This window comes from Onychostoma macrolepis, chromosome 18 (genome assembly GCF_012432095.1).
Source record: "Onychostoma macrolepis isolate SWU-2019 chromosome 18, ASM1243209v1, whole genome shotgun sequence".
Taxonomy (NCBI): Eukaryota; Metazoa; Chordata; class Actinopteri; order Cypriniformes; family Cyprinidae; genus Onychostoma; species Onychostoma macrolepis.
This window is the reverse complement of record NC_081172.1, coordinates 10089419-10114097: the sequence shown is the minus strand read 5'-3', so window position 1 is coordinate 10114097 and position 24679 is coordinate 10089419. Positions and strand designations below refer to the sequence as shown.

The following is a 24679-nucleotide window of genomic DNA, read 5'->3' as shown; positions in this document are numbered from 1 at the left end:
TTTAAAATATATATCAAAACAAAGGAACTAAGATAATGAAAAAATTTGAAACACATACAGTAAACTAATTTTAATGAAGTTTTATTACCATAAAATAAAAAATTGCTCCTTTGCATGTGGCACTACAGACTAGCCACAGCTAGAGAGCATTAAACAGCTTTGCTGCAAAGCAAACAGACATAGTGTTAGTATGTCGGCCATAACTCTGTCAAAGTCATGAGAGTATAATACTGTCGAGTTCCGTACCCTTCATATTCACAACAACAAGAGATGCTAAAACAAAATAAGAACAACTACCGTTTAATCAAGAGGTTTCTTAATTAAATTATTTTTGAAAGGACAGAAAACTTTTCCAGAATTTTTGAACAGTCTATAATTACGGCTGATATCTTTTGTTGTTCCAATAAAAAAATAAAATAAAATTAAACAAATTCATGAAAGTATAGGTGAAAACTGTTCAGATCAGCACTATTAGAATAGGTTCAGAGTTCACATGGTCCAAGATATGTTGGCTGTATGTTCCTTCGCCTTCATCCGCAGCACAGCAATGCTGGAGGACCGCCGTTCAAACTCAGGTTTGGTCTCAAACGCGGCATGACTGTTCGGTGAAGGAGCCAGAAGTGAATCGGCGAAGAAGTTATTGAGAGACATTCCAAACTGATTTTGCTGGTGGTTAGGGAATCCCACGTAACCGTGCTCACCGGCTCTCGGCGAGTGGGGGTAGGGAGACGTCACGCAGGAGGGAACCGCGCGGGATCATGCAGGACGAGACTACAGAGCTGCCTGGAGTGGGACCTGTCCATAAGTTGTTGGAAATCTGTGTGGAAGGAGGAATAAAGTAAAATCAAAATGCATTATGAAAAATCACAGCACTTTAGGGCTTCTCACCCTATAATAGTTAACCCTGCACTCTCAGAAAAAAGTACACCTTTGTTCCTTATTAAGGGTGAATATTAGTATCTTAAAGGTACATATTAGTAGGCTACCTAAGGTGTGCATATTAATGCCTTACAGTAGGCTACCTTTTGAAAGGGTACTGCCCCAGTGACAGCTTTTGTACTTTTTTTTGTAAGGTCATTCTAAAACCCAGGTAAACCTAATCTTGGGTTATCTTGCTTTTAAGTTTCACACTGCTCATACTTCACCAAGGGTTAACAATTAAAACTGATTGTTTATAAACTATGACGTTTCACACTGTACATTCCTGAACCCCGGTTTAACGTTCTTATTTCCATATGTTGGGTGACGTTGATTAAACGAATGCAGCACGTGATCTGTTTTCATAAATGCTGTTGACTGTACTAGCTTCCCTCAAACGCTGAACCACCGTTATTACAATGCGTGCTGTTTCCGTGACCGTTCAAGGTATGTGAATATGAGGAACACGATTGGCTATCTGGTAACATTTAACACAGCGTGGTTTCACACTGGACATGTCTGGCATGGCAATATGGGGTTAACAGTGCAAAAACGGTGCTAACCCTGCTCCGTTGAAGGGTTTCATAACCCCAGGTAAAAGCAGTGCTGACCAGCCTCTGTGTCACAAATGTGAAACGTTCCTTTACCCAGGGTTAAAAGTGAGGTCTAGAACGACCTGCGTGAAAACCCCTTTTAAGAAGCAAATGATTGAAAGACAATAACACTTTAGTTGGCTACATGTCTAGATTAAAAAGGAGATGAAAAACAACAACAACAGGCTTGAGCTGGAGCAGGAAGTCATGAAGCAAAAGAAATCCATAATCAAAATAAAGAAATCCAAATGTTTGGAAATTTATGATGCATAAACATGGATTGTGATTTGGAAAGTTAATTTAATTTGAAAATTTAAATCGATGCGTTTTAGTATGCCTGGGAAAATGCTTCATGATAAACCGCGATGACATCATATCAGATACACCCTCAATCTACATTAAAATACAGTGACAATTATGTCCAAGACTTTAAATAAATCCAGACCAGGCTTTTAAAAACAAACCCTGCATCCCGCAAAAATGCATTTGTGTTTACCACAAAAATCTGGGCATAAGACAAACACAAGGCTTAGCACCCTCCCACCTCTCCTTACAACATGCAACAAAGACCTGTCCTATAAAGGCACGGGCTTTTTTATGTGACTATCGAAAACACACGAGTGAGGAATCTACTCTCTGATGAAGGAAATTGAGGTCCCGTGGTGCCATCTAAATCTTCATCTCCTATCCTCCCAACAGCTTTTGTCAGTTAGCGTGAGACAGCTCTCTGCAGGCTGACTGACTGCCCACACCCGTCAAAACTGTTTAAAGCTTGAAAGGCCAGTTGTCGACAATTCATTCAGTGTGTTTGTGTCTGTAAGGACCCTATGCTATTCGCTGAAATTTGCTCAAATACTTTGTGACTTTACAGTCAAATTTTCTAATCAGATCAGAATAATTGTTGAACAAAATAGGTCATGAAACCTACTTACACAATGTATGATAAATGTGATTTTTAGACAAATATTACTATATATATATATAGAACGATAAAGCACAATAGCAATGATGGTTTGCTAAAAACACCAGGGAAAGCATTCTTTTGCATTCGAGTAGTGGTGACCTAATAGACCGCCATGCATTGGTTGATTTTATTTATTTTTTGCAAATATTTTTGTAAAAGCATGGTGCAGATAAATCAAGTGAATCACCTGTGAGTAGCTGTCTGTCCGGGGCAGCATTGATATATCATAGGTCGCCGCAAAGTGGCTTTTGGCCTGCTGGATCTGTCCATATCTTTCTCGCTTTCTCCACTTGGCTCTTCTGTTCTGGAACCATACCTAAAAAAGAAAAGTTATTTTTCCATGATGTAAAATTGATGATTAAATATTTTATATAAGCACAAATTTACAGAATTGCATTTATTTTTTATTTTATTATTTTGTCTTCGTTATGTAGTGTACTTTTTTTCTTTTTTTATTAAAATATGTTGGTGTAGTGTAAATGTGAATAATTATTCACAGGGCTGTGATATTGAGTTCATCAACTTTATCTGTTACAGATCCATAACAAAATAAAGGTACTAAATGTCAGGCATGTAAAACGTTTTCATCATAAAACATTTATATGCATCTATTTTATTGATCACATCATTATATTGACTTTGTTAATCGGTAATTTACTTTTGGAAAAGCGCAATAAAGTGCAGGTTGCACGGCAACTTTAGGACCACTTTCATTTTAACTTCAACATTTAAGGCAAAAATTAAAGTTGGGGTTTTTTTTTGTTTTGTTTTTTTCACGGTGAGGAATGCATGCATGAGGACTAAAAAAAAAGTTATTTGAATTTTTTAGTGACAACTAAAGCTTTTTAAACCTCAAATGTAATGGCGTTATTCTCAGTCAGGCCTGAGAGTTATGAAGTCTAAAAAGACATACAGGGAATTTCAGAGAATTATCACAAATGAAAGTGAGCAGTTACCTGAACCCTGGCCTCCGTGAGCTCTGTTCTCATGGCCAGCTGTTCTCTCACATACACATCTGGGTAATGGGTTTTCTGGAAGACTTTCTCTAGTTCCTCTAGCTGAGCGCTCGTGAAGGTCGTGCGATGGCGTCTCTTCTTGCTGCTCGACACGTTGCTGTCGCATTTTTCGCCGATGTCGTCCAGGTCTGTTTTGTCTGGTCCGGCTGTGGCCGGTGAGACTCTGATGCTGCAGCAGTTCTCCATCGCGTGCAGGCTGCTGTCTTCAGTTTTAGGGGCGCAGTAATTCACGCCTGATCATTATTAAAATATGGGTAATTAACATAAAATTACACAAATCTTCAGCAGCACCCTATATCTAAAACTACATCTAAAACTTTTTTTTTTTCCCAACACGGAATAATTTTCTCATAAAAACAACCGCATTGAGTAATTTTACATCGTATGATAATTTCAAAACTGATGAAAACCTTAAATATGACCATAAATATGCATATAGGCATAAAAAAATATGAAAATGCTCATGGACATTTATCAACGGCCACTGTAACTTTATAATGAAAGGAAAGTAGACTGAATATGTTTGCCCATTTAGTCCACGTACAATGAGGTAAAAATTGTTTAGGTTATTTATTTGAATATTCATCTTCAAATGTAAATAAATCACTTACTTGCAGCTTTACGTTTACGAATTACTTTTTAAAAAATTTTTAATGAAAAGTTACGAAACAATTAGCGGATATAAGATAACAATGTTTCTAAAATATATATATAGCCTATATATATTTTTGTTTTGTTTTGTTTTTTAAAGAGCAAAGTTTATTTAAAGTTATAAAGAATTAGACAAAGGCCACGTTCCGTGAAAATATGTTAAACATATTTTCAGCTTTTCTTTTTTTCTTTCTCAACTTTTAAAAAACGTCATCTTTTTTTAGTTGTTAGAAACAAATTGAGAAAAGAAAAAAAGAAATAAATATTGAAAATGTAAATCTTACATAGGCTATTGGTTAAACCTGCTATATGCACTTTTTACATTTAATTCATACAAGTTATTTCATCATAAACGTACTAATATGTAGCCTACAACAGCTAGTAGCCTAAATGGTAAAACATTTCTTGTCGGAAATGCAAAACTGGAAATAGCTTCTGTAACTGGAAATGCAATGTAATTTGGTTTTCTTGTTATTTTGTTAAAAATAAAAGTTATTAAAACGACTTTTATAGATTGGTGCCAGGAGAACATTCTGCCGTCCACATCGGTACTTTAAATAATCTAGACGACTCCAGTGCATTGACCTGAAGAAACTTTTAAAACTTCCCTAATATCTGGAGAACCATATAACATTCTTTACTGATCCAAGGTGTTGCAAAAACACCGAAGAATCTTTAAATATTATGCAAAATGTTTTTTTACATTTAACTTAACTTTGTGAGTGTGTGTTTTTTTTTTTTTTTTTAATCAGACTTACTGTTTTGGTTGTCACACGGAGACGATCTGTCCATGGAGGTGTGTTGATCATTGCTCTGCATCGAGAAGGCCTGGACGCATTTAGGTGATGTCTTGTTGTAGTACTGCACATTGTCTAAAGTCTCCATGACTTGGTCCATGTAGTAATCGCTGCCTTTAATCGCTTGACTTTTCAAGGAGAACTTGTCGCTCAAGTACTCCATCATGGTCCTCTGGCCTCGTCTCAAGCATGAAGCGCGTCAGTGGACACCATAAATGTTTTAGTGATGTCAAAAATGAAGCAATGCGGCCAATTATTTGTACAAGTCGTTAATTTGTCTTGTCTTAAAGAGACCGAGGGCTTCTCTTTATACGGCAAAGAGTGCGAGCTTCAAGCAGCCACCCAACTTCTGAATATGGAGAAGGTGAAACTCCACCCACGCGCATGCACAAGCACTAAATAAGATTTATGAAACTCTGAGATGACCCGAAATGAAACAATTACACTTGCTTTCGCTTTCAGTGTGTTTGGATATCGCTAATGATTATTTAGCTTAACTGATAAATCCGACTCAAGTAGACTATTGCGCGCTATTTAAAGTGTTAAACCGCGTAAACAGGCTATTTCAGTAAACAGAAAAGTTGGCGACTGTTTAAAGAACAGTTCTTTATGAAGAACAGTAGAGAGTAAATCTTTATAGGGTAAAACAGATTTTACTTTACTTTGTATAACTTAGGCTACTTGCAGTTATTTCATTTTGTTAATAGCCTAAATTTAACCTGATATCACGATGACTAGAAAAAAAACGAAAAAAAAAAAAAAATCAAAACATTATAGCCTACCGGGTAACGTTTGTAGGAAAAAAACGTATTTAAAACACTGCAAATAAGTATTTATTAGCCTATTTAACTTGGAAAATAGCATCTTTGTTCCAACGCGTAATTTAGTGTTATTTATTTTAACTACTTTTTTGTTCATAATGGGGAAATAACTTTAAAATACCCATTTTTATTTTTCCAGTTTATTGTATTTTATTCAATTAATTATTTTAATTTACGGTATAGGCTATATACAAAAAAGGTTAGCTGCGCTTTCCAGAAAAGCATTACGGGACGGCATTTGGGACGGTGACAAATACATTTTCTTTTCTGAAGGTTCATGTCATTGAATTACAAAATGTTTTTAAAATATTTTATTTGATCTATTATTAGAATGATTATATATCATCTATACGTTTTGCTTCAATAATCTTTAATATTTTGAATATTGCCTTGTTAGCCTACACATTCAATAAAATATTTTAAGACGTCTACACAAATATAAGTTTTCAGTGAACCAGTAAACAGGTATTCACTACAGCATTTTTTACATAATTACATATTGTAAACAATGTGTACCTAACAAACTATTAAACTTTTCTCACAATTTTAAAAATATAGTCATTAGCCTATTTATAAAGATTATGTTCCATATTAAGTGGAATGAATAGGCTATGCAGGCTATATTATTTCACCCAACATCCTTGGCACGACAAACCTGTGTTTGCGGGTCTCATGAAATGACAATATGAAGAAACGAATAATATAACGACGGTATTCAGCGCATATAGCCAAAGCACAGAAATCCTGTTACTATGACCTAAATAAAAATACATAAAAAAGTTATCACTTTGTCACACATATTTAAATGTGTTAAACATTTTCAAGTTACATAGATTTTTTTCTAGAGGAAAATATAGAACCTGTAAGAAAAACGATGGCATGATCATACACGCGTAAAATTAAAAAGGGCCTTTTATATAGCGTAATTTATTCTGCTACTTTTATCAATAGTTTTGCTCAGTTGACACGCTTGGCTTTATCCAAAAAAAAAAAAAAAATCCACTGATAAGGCAAACAACGCAGAGCTTTACACAGTCCGACAGCAACAGTGTAGACACAGAGTGAGCATGAGGCCGATTTTTGAATGCGAGACTATAAAACTCGGCACCAAAATGATTTTGCGACCACCTGAACGTGTGTATTTCAAACAGGAAGGGCGTCATCCGATACCACCCTCACTCTAAAGAGTTTGTAAGAGATCACACATAGAGAAGCCCTCTCCTTTCTGCCAGCAAAACCTTACCACCTGCCAGGCTAGCCATATCTAAGGGTCACTTACAATGCTTGGGGTTTGATGGTGCCACTCCAAGAAAAAATGAAAATAAATAGGGGTGCTCTTAAGTAGCAGGGGGGTTTCTTATTAAGGCTCTGAAATGACCTTCTATTTGGACCCCTTGCTGAGGGGAAAATGTGAGAAATTCTCTGTGGTTTGTTGAAATTTTGTCTGCGCATTAAAAATAAAGCACATCAAAGTGCAGAAGATGCTATGAGTTACAGCCTAATTTCACTCAGTTGAGTTCATAAGTATATCAAGAAATATTGCAAAATCAAATAAGTGAGCATTAAAGATATAAGATATTTGAAACATTTGATCTGCCATTTGTTCCTTTTAATAACAAAATAAAAAAGGGAAAAACTGTCACATTACAGAGTAAATATTCTCCAATTTGAGTCTTTTGTATCATTATTGTTTATTATTTTTGATTTTGCAGGCAGGTAGGCATTTGGACTGATGTTTTATATGTTTTAACAAACTTCAATTATTAATTAACATTTGCTAACGTAATATGTTTTATATCACATTAACAAATATTCATACTGCCACCTATAAATTGTATGTGATGATCCTTGCATGTCCTTGAAATGATCAAAAATATACAATAATATGTGTGTGTGTGTGTGTGTGTGTGTGTGTTATATAACAATTATATGACTCAAGGATCTCCTTAGTCTGAGCTTTGTCAAATTGGTACAGAGAGATGTTAGTGTTTTTCTTGATTATGAAGGTACATTCTTAAATCATATTAATGGTTTTGTACTGGCCACATGAGGCTTTCAGGCCACTGACATGTTTGCCATTGTTTATTACCTCTCTCTGTTTCGTTCCCTCTCTCGCTCTCTTATGTACTATAGACAGAATGAATCTCTAGTGAAAGTCAGAGGTCAGTGTGAGCGTGTCAGCTGGGTTTGTGTACATACGCCTTTGCAGTCACTTAAGTAATTAAAATGATAATAAACGGTTTGGCCACAGCCACTTCTTCCAGCTGCTGCGATTGAGCTGCTCAGGTCAGACCAGATGCATTGAGCTTGCAAAGTCAAATTTGGTTTGAAAGGCCTCTTCACTTTAGTGTGAAGGATTATTCAATGAGTATTTATTTTCCCTATAATGTGTTCCCGGGCAGTTAAATACAACGTAGTCTATTAGAAACTCAAACAAACCAATAGGTTTTATATGACTCTGAAGGGTTTTACTAACCTTATTCAGATCTGCTCTCGCTGGCACTTGAAAAGATTATCTCTCATGGTTTGCCTATGTTTTCTGTGGGTAACAACTGGCATGAATTACTCGCTGGCATCAGTCTGCGGATTCAGTCTGTTATTCTGAGATTCAGCAAAAGTGGAAACTTGGAAATGTACTGTCTTTGGAGTCCCACTATAACCTTTTTGCAGTCATAGTCTGTCTATCTATGTACTTTATCTAGTCTATGCTCTCAGAAAAAAGGTACAAAACTGTCACTGGGGTGGTATCCTTTCGAACCTTAACCTTTTGTACCTTTTTTTCTGAGAGTGTAAGTATAAAATATATACTGTATAAACACACACTCGTAGTTGCAAAGTTACTTATAGTCAGTAGAATATCTAAAGTGGACTATCAAAATAAAGTGTAACCTATATTTATATCTATTTACAATATTAAATGTATTTGTATTCAACAAGACAATACCACAGCAGTCAGCCAGTGTCTCTGGATTAAGTACGAGACCTATGGGCCGTCTGCCCAAACACAATGCCAAAACTCCCACTAATAAGGCATCCCTTTTCAAGATTTATTTTAGCATTTCTATAGGCATAAAAATGAGCCTTAAGCTGGTGCCTGAAAGCTCTTTTCCAACCACTGTTTGTGAACACTCAGCTTTTTGATATCCAAATTAAAATACACAAACAAGGATATCCTTATCTGACACTAACACTAAAGAAAACACTTTTAACTCTGATGTATGCATTTCTTTTTACTTATTTTTGGACTTGTTTGCCATAGATGCATTTTATGAGAGATTACAACATAAGTGTTTGAAGCAGAACTGTGTATAAAGCAAATAATTTATTGACAGTGATCTTTGATATATTACTTTCATTAAATGTGCATCCTCTTATTTTTAGCTTTAAGAACAACAAAAATTCCCAGTGTAAAAAAAAGAAAAAACCCTAAAGTAAATTAAAACAGGAACGAGCTGGTTTCTATTGCCTGTCATTGTCTGCATATTAAGCATGTCATTTGTAAATGGTTTCCACCCAGTCCATGGCTCGCAGTGCTCATGTTAAATGGAGTGATACTTGAAAGCAATACATATCCTGTGACCGCCTGCAGATATTTGGGCTATATCTCATCCATTGCTTCTAATTCATTTGCAGGAGAGGAAGCTGGATTTTAGTAAAAACAGCAGCTGCAAGGAATTTCAGCGGAGATCAAATGTGCATTGTAAGTCTTGTTAAGGGCTTACATCAACAAGACATCCATCACACTCTGAATATATACACAGCCACAAATACGAAGGGCGAAAACAAAAGAACAAACTGAATCAATATTATCTCAGTGCAACAAACACAAGCTGATGTAGTTATCTTTTTACTTGTTCAATTTGGCTCTCTTCTTTCCTCCACCCCAGCCTCCACTGTGTCGCACTGGGATGTCCCGGAACGAGATGCGTTCATTTTGGATCGGAGCTGAATTGACTCTTGTGGGTGAAGGCACTTCTGTTTCTGTGGAGACAAAGGCCATTTTTATAAAAAAAAAATTACACCTTCAATAATGCTAATACACCTGTCAAGACTTTTACTGACATTTATGGAGTTTCCAACAAGCACAGTTCTTTAAAACGCATAGAACAATGCAAGCTTTTTTCTGTAGCTGATGCGTTCCACGTGTAGAACCCATGGCTGCACTCAGCAAGAATTCATACACGGTAAAATGAAACGGCAAGGAAAACTTCATCAATTCGGGAGGCTACCGTGCACCACTTATCTTCCTGCACATAATTCTAAAACACAATATGTTTCTGAATTCAAAAAATTATCAATTATTTTTATTTCAAAGATTCAATGCCAAGCAATTCTTCTGGTCCCTGGATCTTAATAAATGTAATACATTTTACAAATGTAGTAATTGTTAAGCTAACACAAATTTTTGTTTTTACTACATTTGTCTTCATTTGTTCCCTGCCTTTGCCGATTAAAGTGAAAAAAAGTAGACATCTGCCCTCGACGGGTATTAATCGCACTTCAAACCCTGGACGTTTATATTCAAAGAGACACATGTTGTTGCCCATGTTCTGTGGGCTGATATTTAATAAAACGGCCACACACTCACTTAACCGCTGTGACCAAACAAATTGTTTTCAGCCATTTTGCTCCCATTACCTTTGAAAGAGGGCAAAAAATGAGGCACCGGGAGATTTCCTCTACACATAATGAAAACGTTTATGGCTCCCTAAACTGCTCTTTATGGCTCGGCCCCAGTAAGTAGAGGGTATCTTGTTGCATTAAACCTAAGTAGTATTTATAGAGTCCTTACTGTAATTGAACATCGTACTAAGCATGTCAAATTTGTGCTCATGACCTAATGACTCACGATGATTTAATTCAAATGACAAGAGGCCTATGAAGAGCTGGGAAAATTTGTTTTATGTTAGCTGATAAACAGACTAATTCATAATGGGAATAAAACTTTCTTTTTTCAGAAAATGAGTAGTGATATTTGTGGATTATAAAGGAATGGTTTTGCATGTAAACTGTAAAGTGAATTATTTATAAATAAATCTTTTCAGTTCTCTTTGATCTGTAGAATCAGCCTTCTCGCCAATAAATCACCTATAAATACCTCTATGTGAAAGGCTTGATTCAGTTTGTCATTCAGACAGCCAGTCAGTCATTCAGTCAGTCAGGCTGTCAGCATCCTCGTGGATTTCATTTTCAAATCATCATCAGAATCCAATTTAGCTTCATTAGGACAGACAGTGAAAAGCCTTCACAGTGCAACATGACTGTGTTAAAAACGCTGAGACCTGCTTGTGTCAGTCAGTGGGATCTTTGTCAGGGTAAGTCCTGTGTGTGACAGAGCTCGCATTTAATCAGCGAGCTGTCAGAGGTCTCTTGCTGTCCGTTTCCTGCTGAAAGAGAGATTACAACACCCCCCCCGGCCCCTCATCGACCCCGGCATCTGTCTGTAAAGCTGACACGCGCGCACATAGGCAATTATACACATACATATTCTCAAACATGCTTGCATTTACCAGAAGCATAAAAAAATTAAAAACATGTTTATCATGCATTCACTTTTCAATAAGGTGGAACAAAATTACAAAGCTGCATATTTATATACATGTATACATATATAACAAAAGTGCTTGTTGATGTCAAGTGGCTTTCGACTGTGTGAAATCGGATTTGTGTGAAGTTGTAATGGGTTATCAAGTGAGCCAGATGATGTGTACAGTCATGTCAGTTTCCATCGTGTGCTTCACGTCACACCCACTGCACTCTGTGTGCAATATTTGATTTGGCACCTGACCCACATGATTTAACTTCACATCATTGTGTGAAGTCTGCAGTGTTTTAAAATTCTTCCTTAATTAATCCCATCCCTTAACATTTCAGAAATTATTGCTGGGATAAATCATATGGAGATGATGCTCCAAATAGAACCCGAAAGCTGGCGCCGAAAAAGAGATATAGTAATAAAAAAAAAAAAAGTATCCAATGGTGTGCTGTATGTATTCATAACAGAAGTGGAGAAGGGAGTTTGACTGCTTTCAAAAAACATACTCTTTTGCTTGTATGATATTATCAACAATGCGGGAACAGATGTTTCTAATGTTAATGTGATGTTTGCATACCTTATAACTTTTATGTAAATGGAAAATATGGTCAAATTTTTGGAATAATTAAGATTTTTTAATGTTAGTGAGAAAAGTCCCTTGTGCTAATTTAATCAAAAATACAGTAAAACAGTAATGTTGTGAAAAATTATTATTACATTTTAAAACAACTGTTTATAGCAAAGCTGAATTTTCAGCTGCCATTACTCCGGTGTCAAATTATTCTTCATAAATATTCAACATTAAAAAAAAAAATTATTCCAAACTATATTGGAATAATTATTTTTTAATGTTGAATATTTGTAGTATTTGTATTTGTAGTATTTGTAGTACAGACTGGTAGTATAAAGAAGACTGGTAGTTTTTTTTTTTTTTTAGCTGTTATTCATTTTATGTTATGTTATTTTATTTTGATAGAATGCATTTTAAGTAAAAGACTCACTTGTGTTTTCAGCTGAGTATCTTCGAGGCTTGGTGTGCTTTTTAAGAGGTGGAGAGACACTAGTGGAGTCAGTCCAAAATCTTGCTCCTGAATCTCCACCGTCGCTGTCCCCTATGGCCTAAGAAAAAACACAGATACAAGTATAGGCATATTAACATATTAAAGTATAGGCAACCACTCACATACACGAACATGCATGAATTTACTCTCCTATAAACAAATATTTACAGGGCTGAAAATAGCAGCAATTGTTAGTAAAGCTTTCAAAGTATTTACTTTAAATTTAAATTTACAATTAATTAGCATAGAATCCAAAAGTACTTGTAAAAAAGTGAACGGTGGCATGTTAGTGTGCAGATTTAAGTATAATAAATGATAAAAAAATAATAGCTCTTACCACAAGCTGCACCCTCCCACCATTAAGAATATCCTGGCCAATATCAGGGAGGAAATGATCCCTAAAAAATTCAATGAATAGATTACCTCTAACACAATTTACACCATAGCACATTCACAACATGGGAGACCATTATAACTATTAATAACTTATCTTCCATATGTGTGTATATTTTTCAGAAGAATATAGTTCAGAGCAGTGTGTCTCACCGTCCCGTGCCTGCGGAGTCTGTGTTGGGATGGACTGCTTGTGTGTGGAGCCACTGGTAAGTTCTCTCCTTGTAAGATTGTTTTTCCTCTGCTTTCGGGAATTTGTGAACCTCATTCACTGCTTGGTGAACTGCATTTGACATGAAAACAAGAAGAAAAACACTTTTTTTTTTCTGACACATCCATTTAAATATTTACAGAAATAAACATTACATTTTGAAGGGGGGTTGTTTGCCAGACAACTCCTGATAAGCACCAAGTTAATCAAAAAAGCAATAATTTTGGACTATGACTAAGAAGCAGAAAAAACAGTCTGCGTGGTGGATAGCAAATGTAAATGACAGTTGTTTCGGGAACTTCTGTGGTGTATATTTACGCCTACTGAGCAAAAAAAGAAAACTAAATGAGTACGTAGGAAGTAGGAAGATTTATGGACAGTGTCAATACATGTCACCAAAAAGCCCTAATTCAAAATAAACATGTTCTTGGTGGAGACTAGCATGAATTGATAACGACTTCTGACGGCCAAGTGCTGGAACTAATAAGCCATTTATTTAAGTAATTTTCATGGTTTTGCCAAAAAGTAAAGCGCAGACAAGGTTTATGGGTTACAGTTGTCATGGGTTAATTGAAAATCCACTAAAAATGTCAAGTGATTAACTCCTCCCTAAGGGCTGAACAAGAAAACGGAAAAAAGGCAATCCACATTTATTGCTGATGAAAAGTCCAGAAGTGAAACAATTATTCAGCATTATCAGTATGTTTGCACTTATGTTTTACACTTTAGTAAATGCAATAAACAAATAAAAATAATATATTTAATACAACTATTTGGACCCAAAACATTTGGACACTTAAGTATGAACACATAAAATGTATGAATTATATTGCATTCTATAACAAAATATCCAACTAAGAGGACCCTGCAAACAAATCATGTCGTTTAGTCATTTTTTAACCAACTGGCCCTACGGTCATTTTTATTTGAACAGGGTGCTTGTGCAAATTTTCTTTCAAATAAATGCAAACTAGTTTGATGTTGTCAAATGCAATAATATTTATATATATATATATATATATATATATTAAAGTGCGACTGTGTCGAAATACCATTGTGGCCACTGTATGTAAAATAATTATTAAAATAGAATAGAATATGTTCATATAACATTATTTATATTAATAGTTAATTTATAGCATATATAGCACTTTATAGATTTAATATAATTCAGTGTCAACATTATTTGCTGAAAAGTTGCAAGAAAAACAGGGTTGAAGTTGAGTGTATATACAGTGAACACAGATTTAAGGGAAGGACCTCTAGAGTTAACCACAGACATTATATGATAGAAACACATGCAGCATCCAGTAGCTGTCAAACCCGCTTCCCCCCATCTATCCCACCCTCAGGACATTAGGGGGCCCAGGAGTCACGGCTGTTAGAAGGGCTCTTAAGTACATTAGGCTATGTGGTGCTGCTATGGCGGTGACAGGAGTTAGAGAATCAGCTCTTTCACGAGGGTCAGGATGATAGAACCGAACTGCTTGGGGTGAGCGGCTCAAAGTGATTTCCTTAAGGACACTGTGCAAGTATTTTCAGAAATCCTGCTCTTCCTTCATACCAATACTGTCAATATAGTCAATGACACAAGGTCAATCCTGACAAAACCAAGATAACAACTGCCCTTTCTCTCCTTTAAAAGAAGTATTTAAAATATAACAGATTAATTGACATAGATCATATTTTGATGCTTATATATATATATATATATATATATATATATATATATATATATATATCCCATCTCATGTTATGTCTATCAAAAATGCTTTTTTGTTATTTTTGGGTCTGACTTACTAAACTGGAATTTGGTCTCCAAAATGCCTAAATTGTTTCATTGCAATGAAGTCACTCCATGCACACACGCATAGGCTATGCTAAAGACACACTGTGCATGTGGGGGATTCTTGAGTGTGTGTGTGTTCGTGTGACTATGAGACATACCCATGGGGCTTTGATTGTTTGGGAGTTCTCTGAGCAGACTCAAAGAGGGAGGTCAGGTCTTTTATCGTGAGGTTCTGTCTCCCACTTTCCTTTACCCTGGGTCAAACCTTCACCTCCAGAGAGCAGACCACAGGCGGTCAACCAGCGGTCAACACACACACACATATACACAAACACACGCCACGGAAAGGTTTGTATGTATGCATGAAGCTTGTCAATCACATCAATCTGAAGCAATCAAAAAGTGCACCGAAATGGAATACATTTGATAAATCTTTGCGAAATGGAGGCAATCTGATAAATCTTAATATGAGATTTTGAGAAACTACAAATCCTTAGTTGCACTGGTGCAGAAAAGCAAAAAAACAAGGTTTATTTGAACTTTTTAAATTCAAGAACTGATGTTTTAAAAATCATCTCTGATTTTAATTTCCTTCAATACAGTGGAAAAAAAGGAATAATTAGGCATTTGTTGAGAAAATCTTTTTAATTTAAGAGCTGATGTTTTAAAAATCATCTGATTATTTTCATTTCTTTTACTAAAGTGCACAAACACACAAACACACAGAGAGAGAGAGAGAGAGAATAATTAATAATTTCTTGAGGAAATGGAAGGAATCTGATAAATCTTAATGTGAGATTTTGAGAACCTATAAATCCTTGGTTGCACTGGTGCAGAAAATAAAAGGTTTATTTGGAAGTTTTTAATTTTAAGAACTGATGTTTTACATCTCTGATTGTTTTAATTTCCTTTAATAAATTGGAAAAAATGAATAATTAGTCATTTGTTGAGAAAAATCTTAATGTGAGATTTTGAGATCCTGTAAATCCTTGGTTGCATAGGTGCAGGAAATTGCTTTATTTGAACTCTTTTTAAATTTAAGTGATAATTTAAAATTATCTCTGATTATTTTAATTTCTTTTACTAAAGTGCACAAAAAACACACAAAAAAATAGAATAATTATTAATTTGTTGAGGAGATGGAAACAATCCAATAAATCTTAATGTGAGATTTTGAGAACCTACTTGGTTACACTGGTGCAGAAATTAAATTAAAATAAAAAAAATAAATAAAGTAAAATCTGATTATTTTCATTTATTTTACTAAAGTGAAAAAACATTATTATTTAATTATTATTAAAATAATTATTAGTCATTTTTAAGGTGGATGACTATATATATATATATATATATATATAACCTAAGTAAGACATTGTATTTCAGTTAATCTCTTTCAACTAATCTAAAGTATTATTTTCCACAAAAATCTGACTCTCTTCTGTGATTTCCTCGCAAAGGAATCCACCCAAACCAAAAGCATCATCTGCTTGAGAAGTGATACTGTGCCAAGCCCAGCAGATACAGGAGACTGGAAATACATGACACATGGTGCAAATCAAACACAGGAGAGCAGCGAAAACCTGCAGGTTAATGGAAAGCAACTTTGCTGCATTTGACAAAAAAAGTGTCAAATGATTGCATTTCTTACGATTAAAAATGCTGAAACCAACATAAGCAGGGCATCGTGAAACTGTGTCCTGGCTTTGGGGTTGGCTAAGGCTACCTGCTCTTCCCCTCTGCTGACCTGCGGAAGGCACCAGCAATACAACCTCAACCCCAACCCCATCAGGGACGGCCCCAAGCCTCAGGCTACAGGCTGGCCGCCGCTCCCCTGCTCTCCCCCAGCAGGGGCTTACATTTCAGCCGAGCGCTCCAAGCCCCCTTCTGGAGGTGATTAGCCCCCTGAAGCCGTGACAGATTCTTTCCGAGATATCCGCCTCACTCGTGTTTATTTTATCCGAGCTCTCTTTTGTGGATGTGCTGGACATGAAGTAACCCACTTGAAAATGGGTATCAGCTTACATACGCCACGGGACTGGCGGAGGAGTCGGAACAACAACAAAAAAAGTAAAGAAAGAAAGCAACCGTTCACATGTAAAGAGGATATCTTTCCATTTATTTGCCCTGCTCTTTAACGTCACCCTTCATCTATGCCTTATCTCTTACACTCGACCCCCCTCGGTAGCATTGCGCTGAAAGCCCACCCCCCTCGGGTGGCACTAGGGCTGCAGACAGCACTCTCTCTCTCTCAGTCTGGAACCCCTAAGTGCCCTACCTCCTCTGTACTTAACTCAATTTCACACTTCAGGTCCGCTACAAAGTCTCCTGAAATACAATCATCTTGTTTATTCTCCACCATCCCAAACAACCTAATAGCTAGCTATTTACGATCCCATCATGTGCATTCAATTTGATCGGGCGATGTGTATGTTTTCGTGTATTACACGCAAGGTAGATCCAAGCGTGTCCCAAATGACTGGATGGATCCAGCCCATGGGGAATAATGAAAATGGATCGGTTCTCTTAAAATTCAGGAAATTATGCAAACTCCATCGATTGTTGACTTGTATATTATATAACAAAAACTTATTTACTATAATGAATCAATTGATTTATATGGAGAATCACTTTATTTATACAGAGAATAAATGTATTTGAATGGTGAATCATTTGATTAGTACTGTGTACTATTCAGCTGATTCAAATGGTGAATCATTTCATTCATATAATGAAAAATAGATTCATATGGTGAATAAATTGATTCATATAGTGCTGAAAAATACATTCATATTTCTAAAGTGAATCAATGGAGTCATATAATAATTCAAATGATTCATATAGTGAATCAATTCATTCATATAAATCATGGAACTAATCATGATACACTAATCCATGATACACTAATCATGGAATTCATCCTACAAAATGGCATTTAATATTATGTAAATTGGGAAACGGATATATTCTTTTAATTTATATAGTGACTTCAATTAATTCATACAGTACAGCGATTCAATTTATTCATATGCAGCAACAACAGATTCATAGGTGAATAAACTGATTTGTATAGCGATTCAACTGATTCACATAGTGAATCAATTAATTCATCTAAATATATATATTTTTAGATGTATATAGTAATTTTTTTATTTATTTATGGTGCATATATGCATGAATTCAGCCATACCTTTAAAGTTGTCCTTGAAAGTGGGACGTGTTCGCCTTTTAGTTTCTGTGGAAACATACTGGGCCAGACGTGGATTTGGGTCTAGAACACATAACACAGACAGGAACACAGCCACAAATGAGCTCATACGAACGCAGGATTCATCGAGCAGACAAGCGCAAACAGAAAACTGACAGAAACCAAAGCTTCATTTTCCATTACGAGACCAAAGCGCCCATGGAGCAGTGGCTCTGAGAGCTTGACACAGGCCCTCATTTCATGGGGCCATGATTGGATTTGTGGCATTAGAGTCACGCACTCCTGACCTTGATCAAAGCCGGCTTCGGGCCAACCCTGGAGGATCCAGACCAGGGCCAGCACTACCGTGTCTGGGATTCTTCTCAGACTCACGGCCCATTGAACTTACGAGCACTGATGTTTTCCTAGCTCCTAGTAATGAAGGTGGTTCTGGGCCCTTGGAGCTCAAAGCACGATGGAATATATGTAAGAATGTTTGCAGACGGGCCAATCGAACATGACAAGGCATGGAGCAGGGTGGAGCTGGTTGATGTTATGGCAGATTAAGCTTCTCATGGAATCACAAGTTCCATGCTAGTGTGGCATGACTGTTTACCAAAGACGAAGAGAGGGAAAAAATATAAAAAGGCCTCGAAGGCTGGCATAAAGTTTTAAGGAAATGGGCATTGTTTCATTAAATGGATAGTTCGCCCAAAAAATAAATTAAAAAACACTGTACACTACGAAAACACAGTGTTTTTTTATTTTTTTATAAACGTATTAAGAAACAGGCTTTTTTTTCTTAGAAGTCTCTTTTTTCAGTACAGACTGATTGATTGATTGATAGCAGCCTTTTTAGAGGTAATGCTTTTAACTTGACTAAATATTATATTAGTATTTTTCACTGTAGATTTACTGACAGGAATGTACTTACACTGTCTTTCAGATGCTAATACAGTATATTGTATCACGGACATTGGTTCTCACCCTTTTTGACTCCAAGACCGCCACTGTATACAATATTCACAATATTCAAAGGCCTTTTCCAGTTGTTTGTGATTTACTGGATAAGGATTAAGGATAACAGCTGTTAAGGGGGTGAATAAAAAAAAATTAAAAAAAGATCTATTGCATTCAGTTGTTTTAGGTGATTTTAATGCTTGTTTTTTTCTTGTTTTGAATCATTTAAGTTATCTTGAGGGCCCCTAAGAAGTTTGCTGAGGCCCCTAGTGGGCCCTGGCCCCCTGATTGAGTTTCACTGATCTAGGAACCAATAAAGGATCTAATGAATTAAAATGATTTAATGTATAACTCATAAGATGGATAAATTGATAGATAAATCTGCTTACCAAATAACCTCTTCTGCTTCTGTTTCTTGCCCTTCATTTTGTTGGCTCTCTTCAGCATGAGAAGGGCAGTGGACTCATTAGTGATTCCCCTGAAATAGAAGTTAACAAGAGTAACTACACTGGTTTATGAACCGTTTTTTTTTTTTAATGAGGAATTTAAAATGATTTTCTAATAAATTTGATTCAAATTGAGGCACTGAAGTGAAAGGACTGCACAAAGTAGCACAGAAACATACCATTCTTTGAGGATTTTTTCTGATTCCTCAGACAGGGTGTGGGTTTTGAGGATTGATCTGGAAATTTGTTTAGAAAACCATAGAAATTGCAAGAAATAATTGGCTTAAATGTTAATTTAAGTAATTAATTATCAGCACAAGACATGATGCCAATGATTACCTGCTACTAAGGTGAGGCGTCAAGCTTTGCTCCGAACAGGCTGCACCTTCATTATCTGACCAGGCATGTGTCGGCTGCAGTGGAAAAACAGATCGAGTCTTTGGAGACCCTTGAATTGGAAGAGGGAGTGGAGACTAAGAAACACAAAGAAAGTCAAAGAAAAAATAGCATCAGTATGCAGTTTCTAACACAAAGAGTTGCCTTTTTTATTTTTAAAGATAGATAATATTCATGCTGCTTGGTTGTAGAACATCGAAGTGCATTCAACAATCTCTACATTTCCACAGCAGCAGCTGGATTACATCACAGTGCCGCTACCGTGATAGAAAGGGCCAGCTCTCTCTAAAGAAAAGAAACCGCAGGAGAAAAAGCACCGTGCTGAAAAATGACATCTGCTGACGAGAAGGAAGTTTGAGGCGGCCTAGAAAGTAATTGTGTTTTTGGAGGCAATAAATTCGGCACTTAATCACCCAGAGAGACTCTGATTGTGCCGGCCCACAGACAGAAGGAGGGTCCGTAGGGCTGTTACCTTTGGCAATGGGAGCTGTTCCGAAAATGGCATCATCCTGGCCGGTAAGGAATCCAGGGTTATCCAGTCTTTCTCCAGCGCTTTCTATTCACAACAGGACACAAACAAAATCCAAGAGCTGAACATGGACTGCGCCTTTCCAAGATGCCACGTGATGGGATTTCTACAGCTGATAAAGTGCATCTTGATGTTTTCATTATTCCTTCAAAGCAAGTAGCAGATCACATTAAGCTAAAAGCACTGAACTGGTTTCCTGTGTGTGACAAACACTTGAGAACGTATCCACTTCAAAACAGATTTTTTTCCCCCGAAGTCGTGACAGGCAGAAATGGGAGAGCCAACACATGAAAAACTCCAGAATTTTTAGATGTCGACCAATAATACAGATCAATTTAACATGACATTGTAATACACTATAATGAATCGCCTAATATGCTACACAGATGAGCTCACTTAGCGTAATGCATAGGTTAAGCCAAAGTTATGTTGAGTAAACGTGATGCAAACGGGCAGAAAATAGCAGGTGACATAAGAAAAAGAAACAACGTTTTCCTTCCCCTCTTTCCCGCTCATTGACTGCTCTTTTTCAATACCTAATCACTGCTGACAGCTGACAGCCTCACGGTTCTGAGCGCTAGTTTAAGGACTGTCAGCACAACGGCCCAGGCTATCTGTCTGCCGACTTCACCGTAATGGCAGGAGCACCAAGCATCTGCTCATACCTCATCAAAAATGAATTCGTCCATGTCCACTTCTTCTAAGTCCTCATCGCTTTCTGTGATCTGAGCAGCAGCTAGAGCACGGGCCAGCTTTTTCCGCAGAACGCAGCCCCTCCATGCAGCCTGCAGGGGCAACACACACAGCCATGAATCACATGCAAGCATAAATATTGTGTGTTATCCCATTAGGAAGATAAAACATGTTAACCTCTGTTTAATTGCCCCGCGGTCTGCAGTTTGAACTTTCGGTGACTTTGGCTTTGTAAGACGAATGTAACACCGGGATGCCTTTAAATCTGCGTATTCCCCGCGGAAAAAAAAAGACTTAACGGATCAGAACCCTAGCGCTCCCACTCCAGCGACACGTTGGAATCTGATTAATCTTTTTTTTTCTTTCGGTTCGAGTCCTTGGAGACTCATTAAACACAAAGAGAGAGAGAAAATATCCCTTAGAAGTTACATGTGAAAGAAATAGCCTGTTTTCAAAAGCACTACCTACCGACTCAAAACAAGCCCTTGGCAGTAATAGGTGTAATGAAGATGATTTAATTTTATTCAAGTTATTTATTGCATTCATAAAAGAAGGCATGGAAAACACCTTTTCGGAGATATATCAAACAATCCTTGATCAAAACTACAGAGAACAGAGGAATTGTTTGTAAAAGGAGCTAAAAAGTGAGTCTCACCTGAATAACAACAGCAGCACATTCCCTCTCAGGCCCCCCAATGCAGGTATCTTCCAACTTATGAAGATGTGATTTTGTGTTAGTTTTTTCAATTAAGCCTGGGAGGCCCTCACGTCTCCGCAATACGCATCTCCTCCGCCAGCATCGCTGGATCGCCACAGCTGCCGCTCTGAGTGATAGCAAAGAAGAAAATTTTATCTGATGACTCACCAAGGTCATGAGAGACTAAATGAATGTCACTGAACTCAAGCCTCGGATGATTCATCTACGTTAAAACATCTGGAGAGAGACCCAGCAGGGGTGTAATGTCATCCGAATGATTTAGAGATGAGCTTTATTTTCATTACCTTTAGCTAAAATTAAATGTACATTCAAATCATGGAATGTATTTACTACAAACAGAAATTAAATGTGAAAGTAAGAAAATATTGTGTGTGAGAGTCATACATTTTAAGGTTCAGTGCCTGAACAGGTTCCTTCTCACTTTGTGTCTGCATGCAGTCAGCAGATCGTAGCTCAAGGTCAGCTTGAGAAAGTTGAGTCTTTTTGTGTTTCTGCCAATCTGCTGTATGCTGGAGTCGCATTTCTGGACTTTGTCCCTGTGATAAAGATGCTTCAGAATAACTACATGAACTACTGTTAGCAGCTGCCGCCAGTGTAGAATCTTCTGTGACACAGCTGTCGCCATATTCGTGGGCATAACGCTGGTCCACCGCCAATCTGAACAGGTCCGCTTGGTGGCCAATGGCAAGAAGCTGGGCGTCATGTTGTGAGGGTGCAGAACTGTGTAAAAAATGCAGGAAAAAAGTACAAAATGTCATATATTAGGAGCCGTTCACACAGAATGTGTTTTTGCATTCCATTCCACTGCTTGTAAACTTTCTATGTAAAACGCATCTGTAGAGCTTGAATTTTCTTTTTCATTCACTTTTAAAATGTAAAATTGCACATGTGTGAATGACTCAGAGTCTTGGTAACACTTTACAAAAAGGTCTCATTAGTATATAATACATTGATTAATGCATTAACTAAAAATAAGGGATACATTTGTTACACTGTTTATTAATAGTGTAAATTAATAAAAGTACTGTTCATTGGTAGTTCATGTTAGCTCGGTTCCATTAAATAATAACAGATTTTAATAATGTATTAGTAAATAATATATAATAATATATTAGTAAACCTTGTTGTAAAGTCTTATTGATGAGGATTTAAGCTAGCCTTTACCACAGAAGATGTAAAACTGGCTTATAATGAAGTTTTTCAGGAAGTCCCTACAAAAGTGTCTCAATCCCACTCTAATTACTCTATTAGCCGTGGCTAGTGCGGCCCCTCCTGCCCCTGACCCTTGAGCCCGTCTTTGCTGTCAACATCAGAAACCAGCTCTGTCACTATAGAGTCCCTGCTATTCTAATCCTCTGACACGGTTAAAGGGGCATCCGCACCCCTCCAACATACACTTTGTCCAGAATAAAGTCATAAAAAGAGCCTTGCAAGAGTCAAACGCAATGTACATTTGTACAGGGAAACAAAACTACTGTCGAAACATGTTGAAATTCAGTGCAAGGACAAAGATGTATAACAAAATGGCTAATTTGATTACCTCATTAAAACAAATTAATGTCAAATTGCATATACAGTCAGCAATGAACATTCCGAAAGCCAAACATTATTACAAGCTGTAAAAATCAAGCCAAGGCAAATAAATACAATCCTAGACCTTACACAGTTCCCCTACTTACTGACATCTGAAATTACCTCAGAGAAAAACCGGGAAAGAGTTTCTTTTTTTAGATAGCTTGAAGAACTAACACAGCTTTTGCAGTAACACAACATATTTATGATTTTGTGGCATAAATTCCATTTTATTGCCATGGTTTGATGACATTAAACGAATCCCTCTGTTCGGTCTGTCACTCTAATCAACACAGGCATTGGTTTACCATTGTATCGCGGTCAGACGGCAGAGTCTTCACCTTGCCAAAGCTGGGGACTGACACTGGGTCAGGTCAGATGTTAAACGGCTGCAGCGGTCCCCACGGGTGTGCAAAAGACCCTTTGTGCAGAATGCGCGGTGGAAGGGTTAGGGGGGTATCTCTAAAGTCCTCCAAGCCATAAGAGACCTCAGTTTGAACCACAGGACACACAGACTTCTGCCAATCATGTTTCATGAAACATGGCGAGTGTTCTGCTTTATTTGCTGGTGGTCTGCAGCAGTGTCTGAGGGGGCTTTTGTATTGAAAGAAGTGAATATATAATATTTGTTTGATATTCAGCATGAATAGGCTCAAAGAAGTAATTATAAATTTCTACACACCCCAAAATGTTAAAAATAATTAAACGCTCAGTTGAAATTTTCTCTGCCATACCACATATAAATGATTACAGTTATTTATTTATTAAATATTTATATTTTTTTAGGCCTGGATTTTTCAGATTCGCTACAAAGACCCTCTGCATAAATTATGATTTGTTTTCAGTTATGTACTATTAAAATAAGATTAAACTATAAGCTAAATATTACATGCATTTTGCATAATATACTACAGGATTTATATTTTCACTGATTGGATCTTTAGTAATACTTTTGAGAAAAACTGAAACTGCTTGTCTACCTGATGTCCATCTTTTGCTGCTGGAGAAGTGAATCTTGTCGCTCTTGCTGTGCTTGACAGAGGGCCTGGAAATTCCACTGCTGTTCTGGACATTTGCGGGGCACTGCGGCAGCAGCAGTCTGATCATTATTCAACTTAATCAAGCCAGGCACTGTCTCCAAAAGCAGGGACCTGAGGGAAAACAGGCATTTAAGAGATTTACCTGATGAAAATGTAAGGTGAAACGACCACACAATATGCTCAAAGCTCTTTGAAATGATTGCTTTAATTGTTAGTGACTGTTTATTTTATAATGTAGAACAAAGCTATAACAAAGTTTTAAAGCAAAGGTTTATAATTGCAAAAAAACGTTTAGTTTATGTATAAAAAGAATCTAGATTAAATATAAAGACGCAAAAAAAATTTTTTTTAATAATTTAAATAACTTCTTTTGCAAAACAATTAGCAGTTC

General features: G+C 36.7%; 2 protein-coding genes across 9 annotated transcripts in view; both read right to left on the bottom strand.

The window, feature by feature from the left end:
• Nucleotides 1–77: 77 nt before the first annotated feature.
• On the bottom strand, nucleotides 78–5673 carry alx1 (ALX homeobox 1). Its single transcript, XM_058750605.1, is given in 5 exon segments — nucleotides 78–742; nucleotides 744–817; nucleotides 2663–2791; nucleotides 3432–3724; nucleotides 4901–5673. Coding segments are annotated over 5 exon segments (954 nt in total). The 5' UTR covers nucleotides 5106–5673; the 3' UTR covers nucleotides 78–489.
• A 1989-nt stretch (nucleotides 5674–7662) lies between these two features.
• The window catches only part of lrriq1 (leucine-rich repeats and IQ motif containing 1), a 41144-nt gene continuing 24127 nt past the window's right edge, over nucleotides 7663–24679 (bottom strand). For 4 of the 8 annotated variants that reach the window (XM_058751113.1, XM_058751112.1, XM_058751114.1 and 1 more), the window contains 13 exons: nucleotides 24229–24399; nucleotides 22061–22396; nucleotides 21614–21782; nucleotides 20931–21050; nucleotides 20209–20292; nucleotides 19680–19813; nucleotides 19520–19576; nucleotides 19284–19372; nucleotides 17938–18018; nucleotides 12904–13033; nucleotides 12695–12755; nucleotides 12298–12415; nucleotides 7665–9741 (listed from right to left, as the gene is read on the bottom strand). In XM_058751113.1, coding sequence (XP_058607096.1) covers nucleotides 9608–9741; nucleotides 12298–12415; nucleotides 12695–12755; nucleotides 12904–13033; nucleotides 17938–18018; nucleotides 19284–19372; nucleotides 19520–19576; nucleotides 19680–19813; nucleotides 20209–20292; nucleotides 20931–21050; nucleotides 21614–21782; nucleotides 22061–22396; nucleotides 24229–24399 — 1684 coding nt within the window. In that variant the 3' untranslated portion in view covers nucleotides 7665–9607. Of the gene's footprint in view, nucleotides 9742–12297; nucleotides 12416–12694; nucleotides 12756–12903; nucleotides 13034–17937; nucleotides 18019–19283; nucleotides 19373–19519; nucleotides 19577–19679; nucleotides 19814–20208; nucleotides 20293–20930; nucleotides 21051–21613; nucleotides 21783–22060; nucleotides 22397–24228; nucleotides 24400–24679 lie in introns of all 8 variants that reach the window. The other 4 variants (XM_058751117.1, XM_058751119.1, XM_058751118.1 and 1 more) reach the window with 2 other exon arrangements.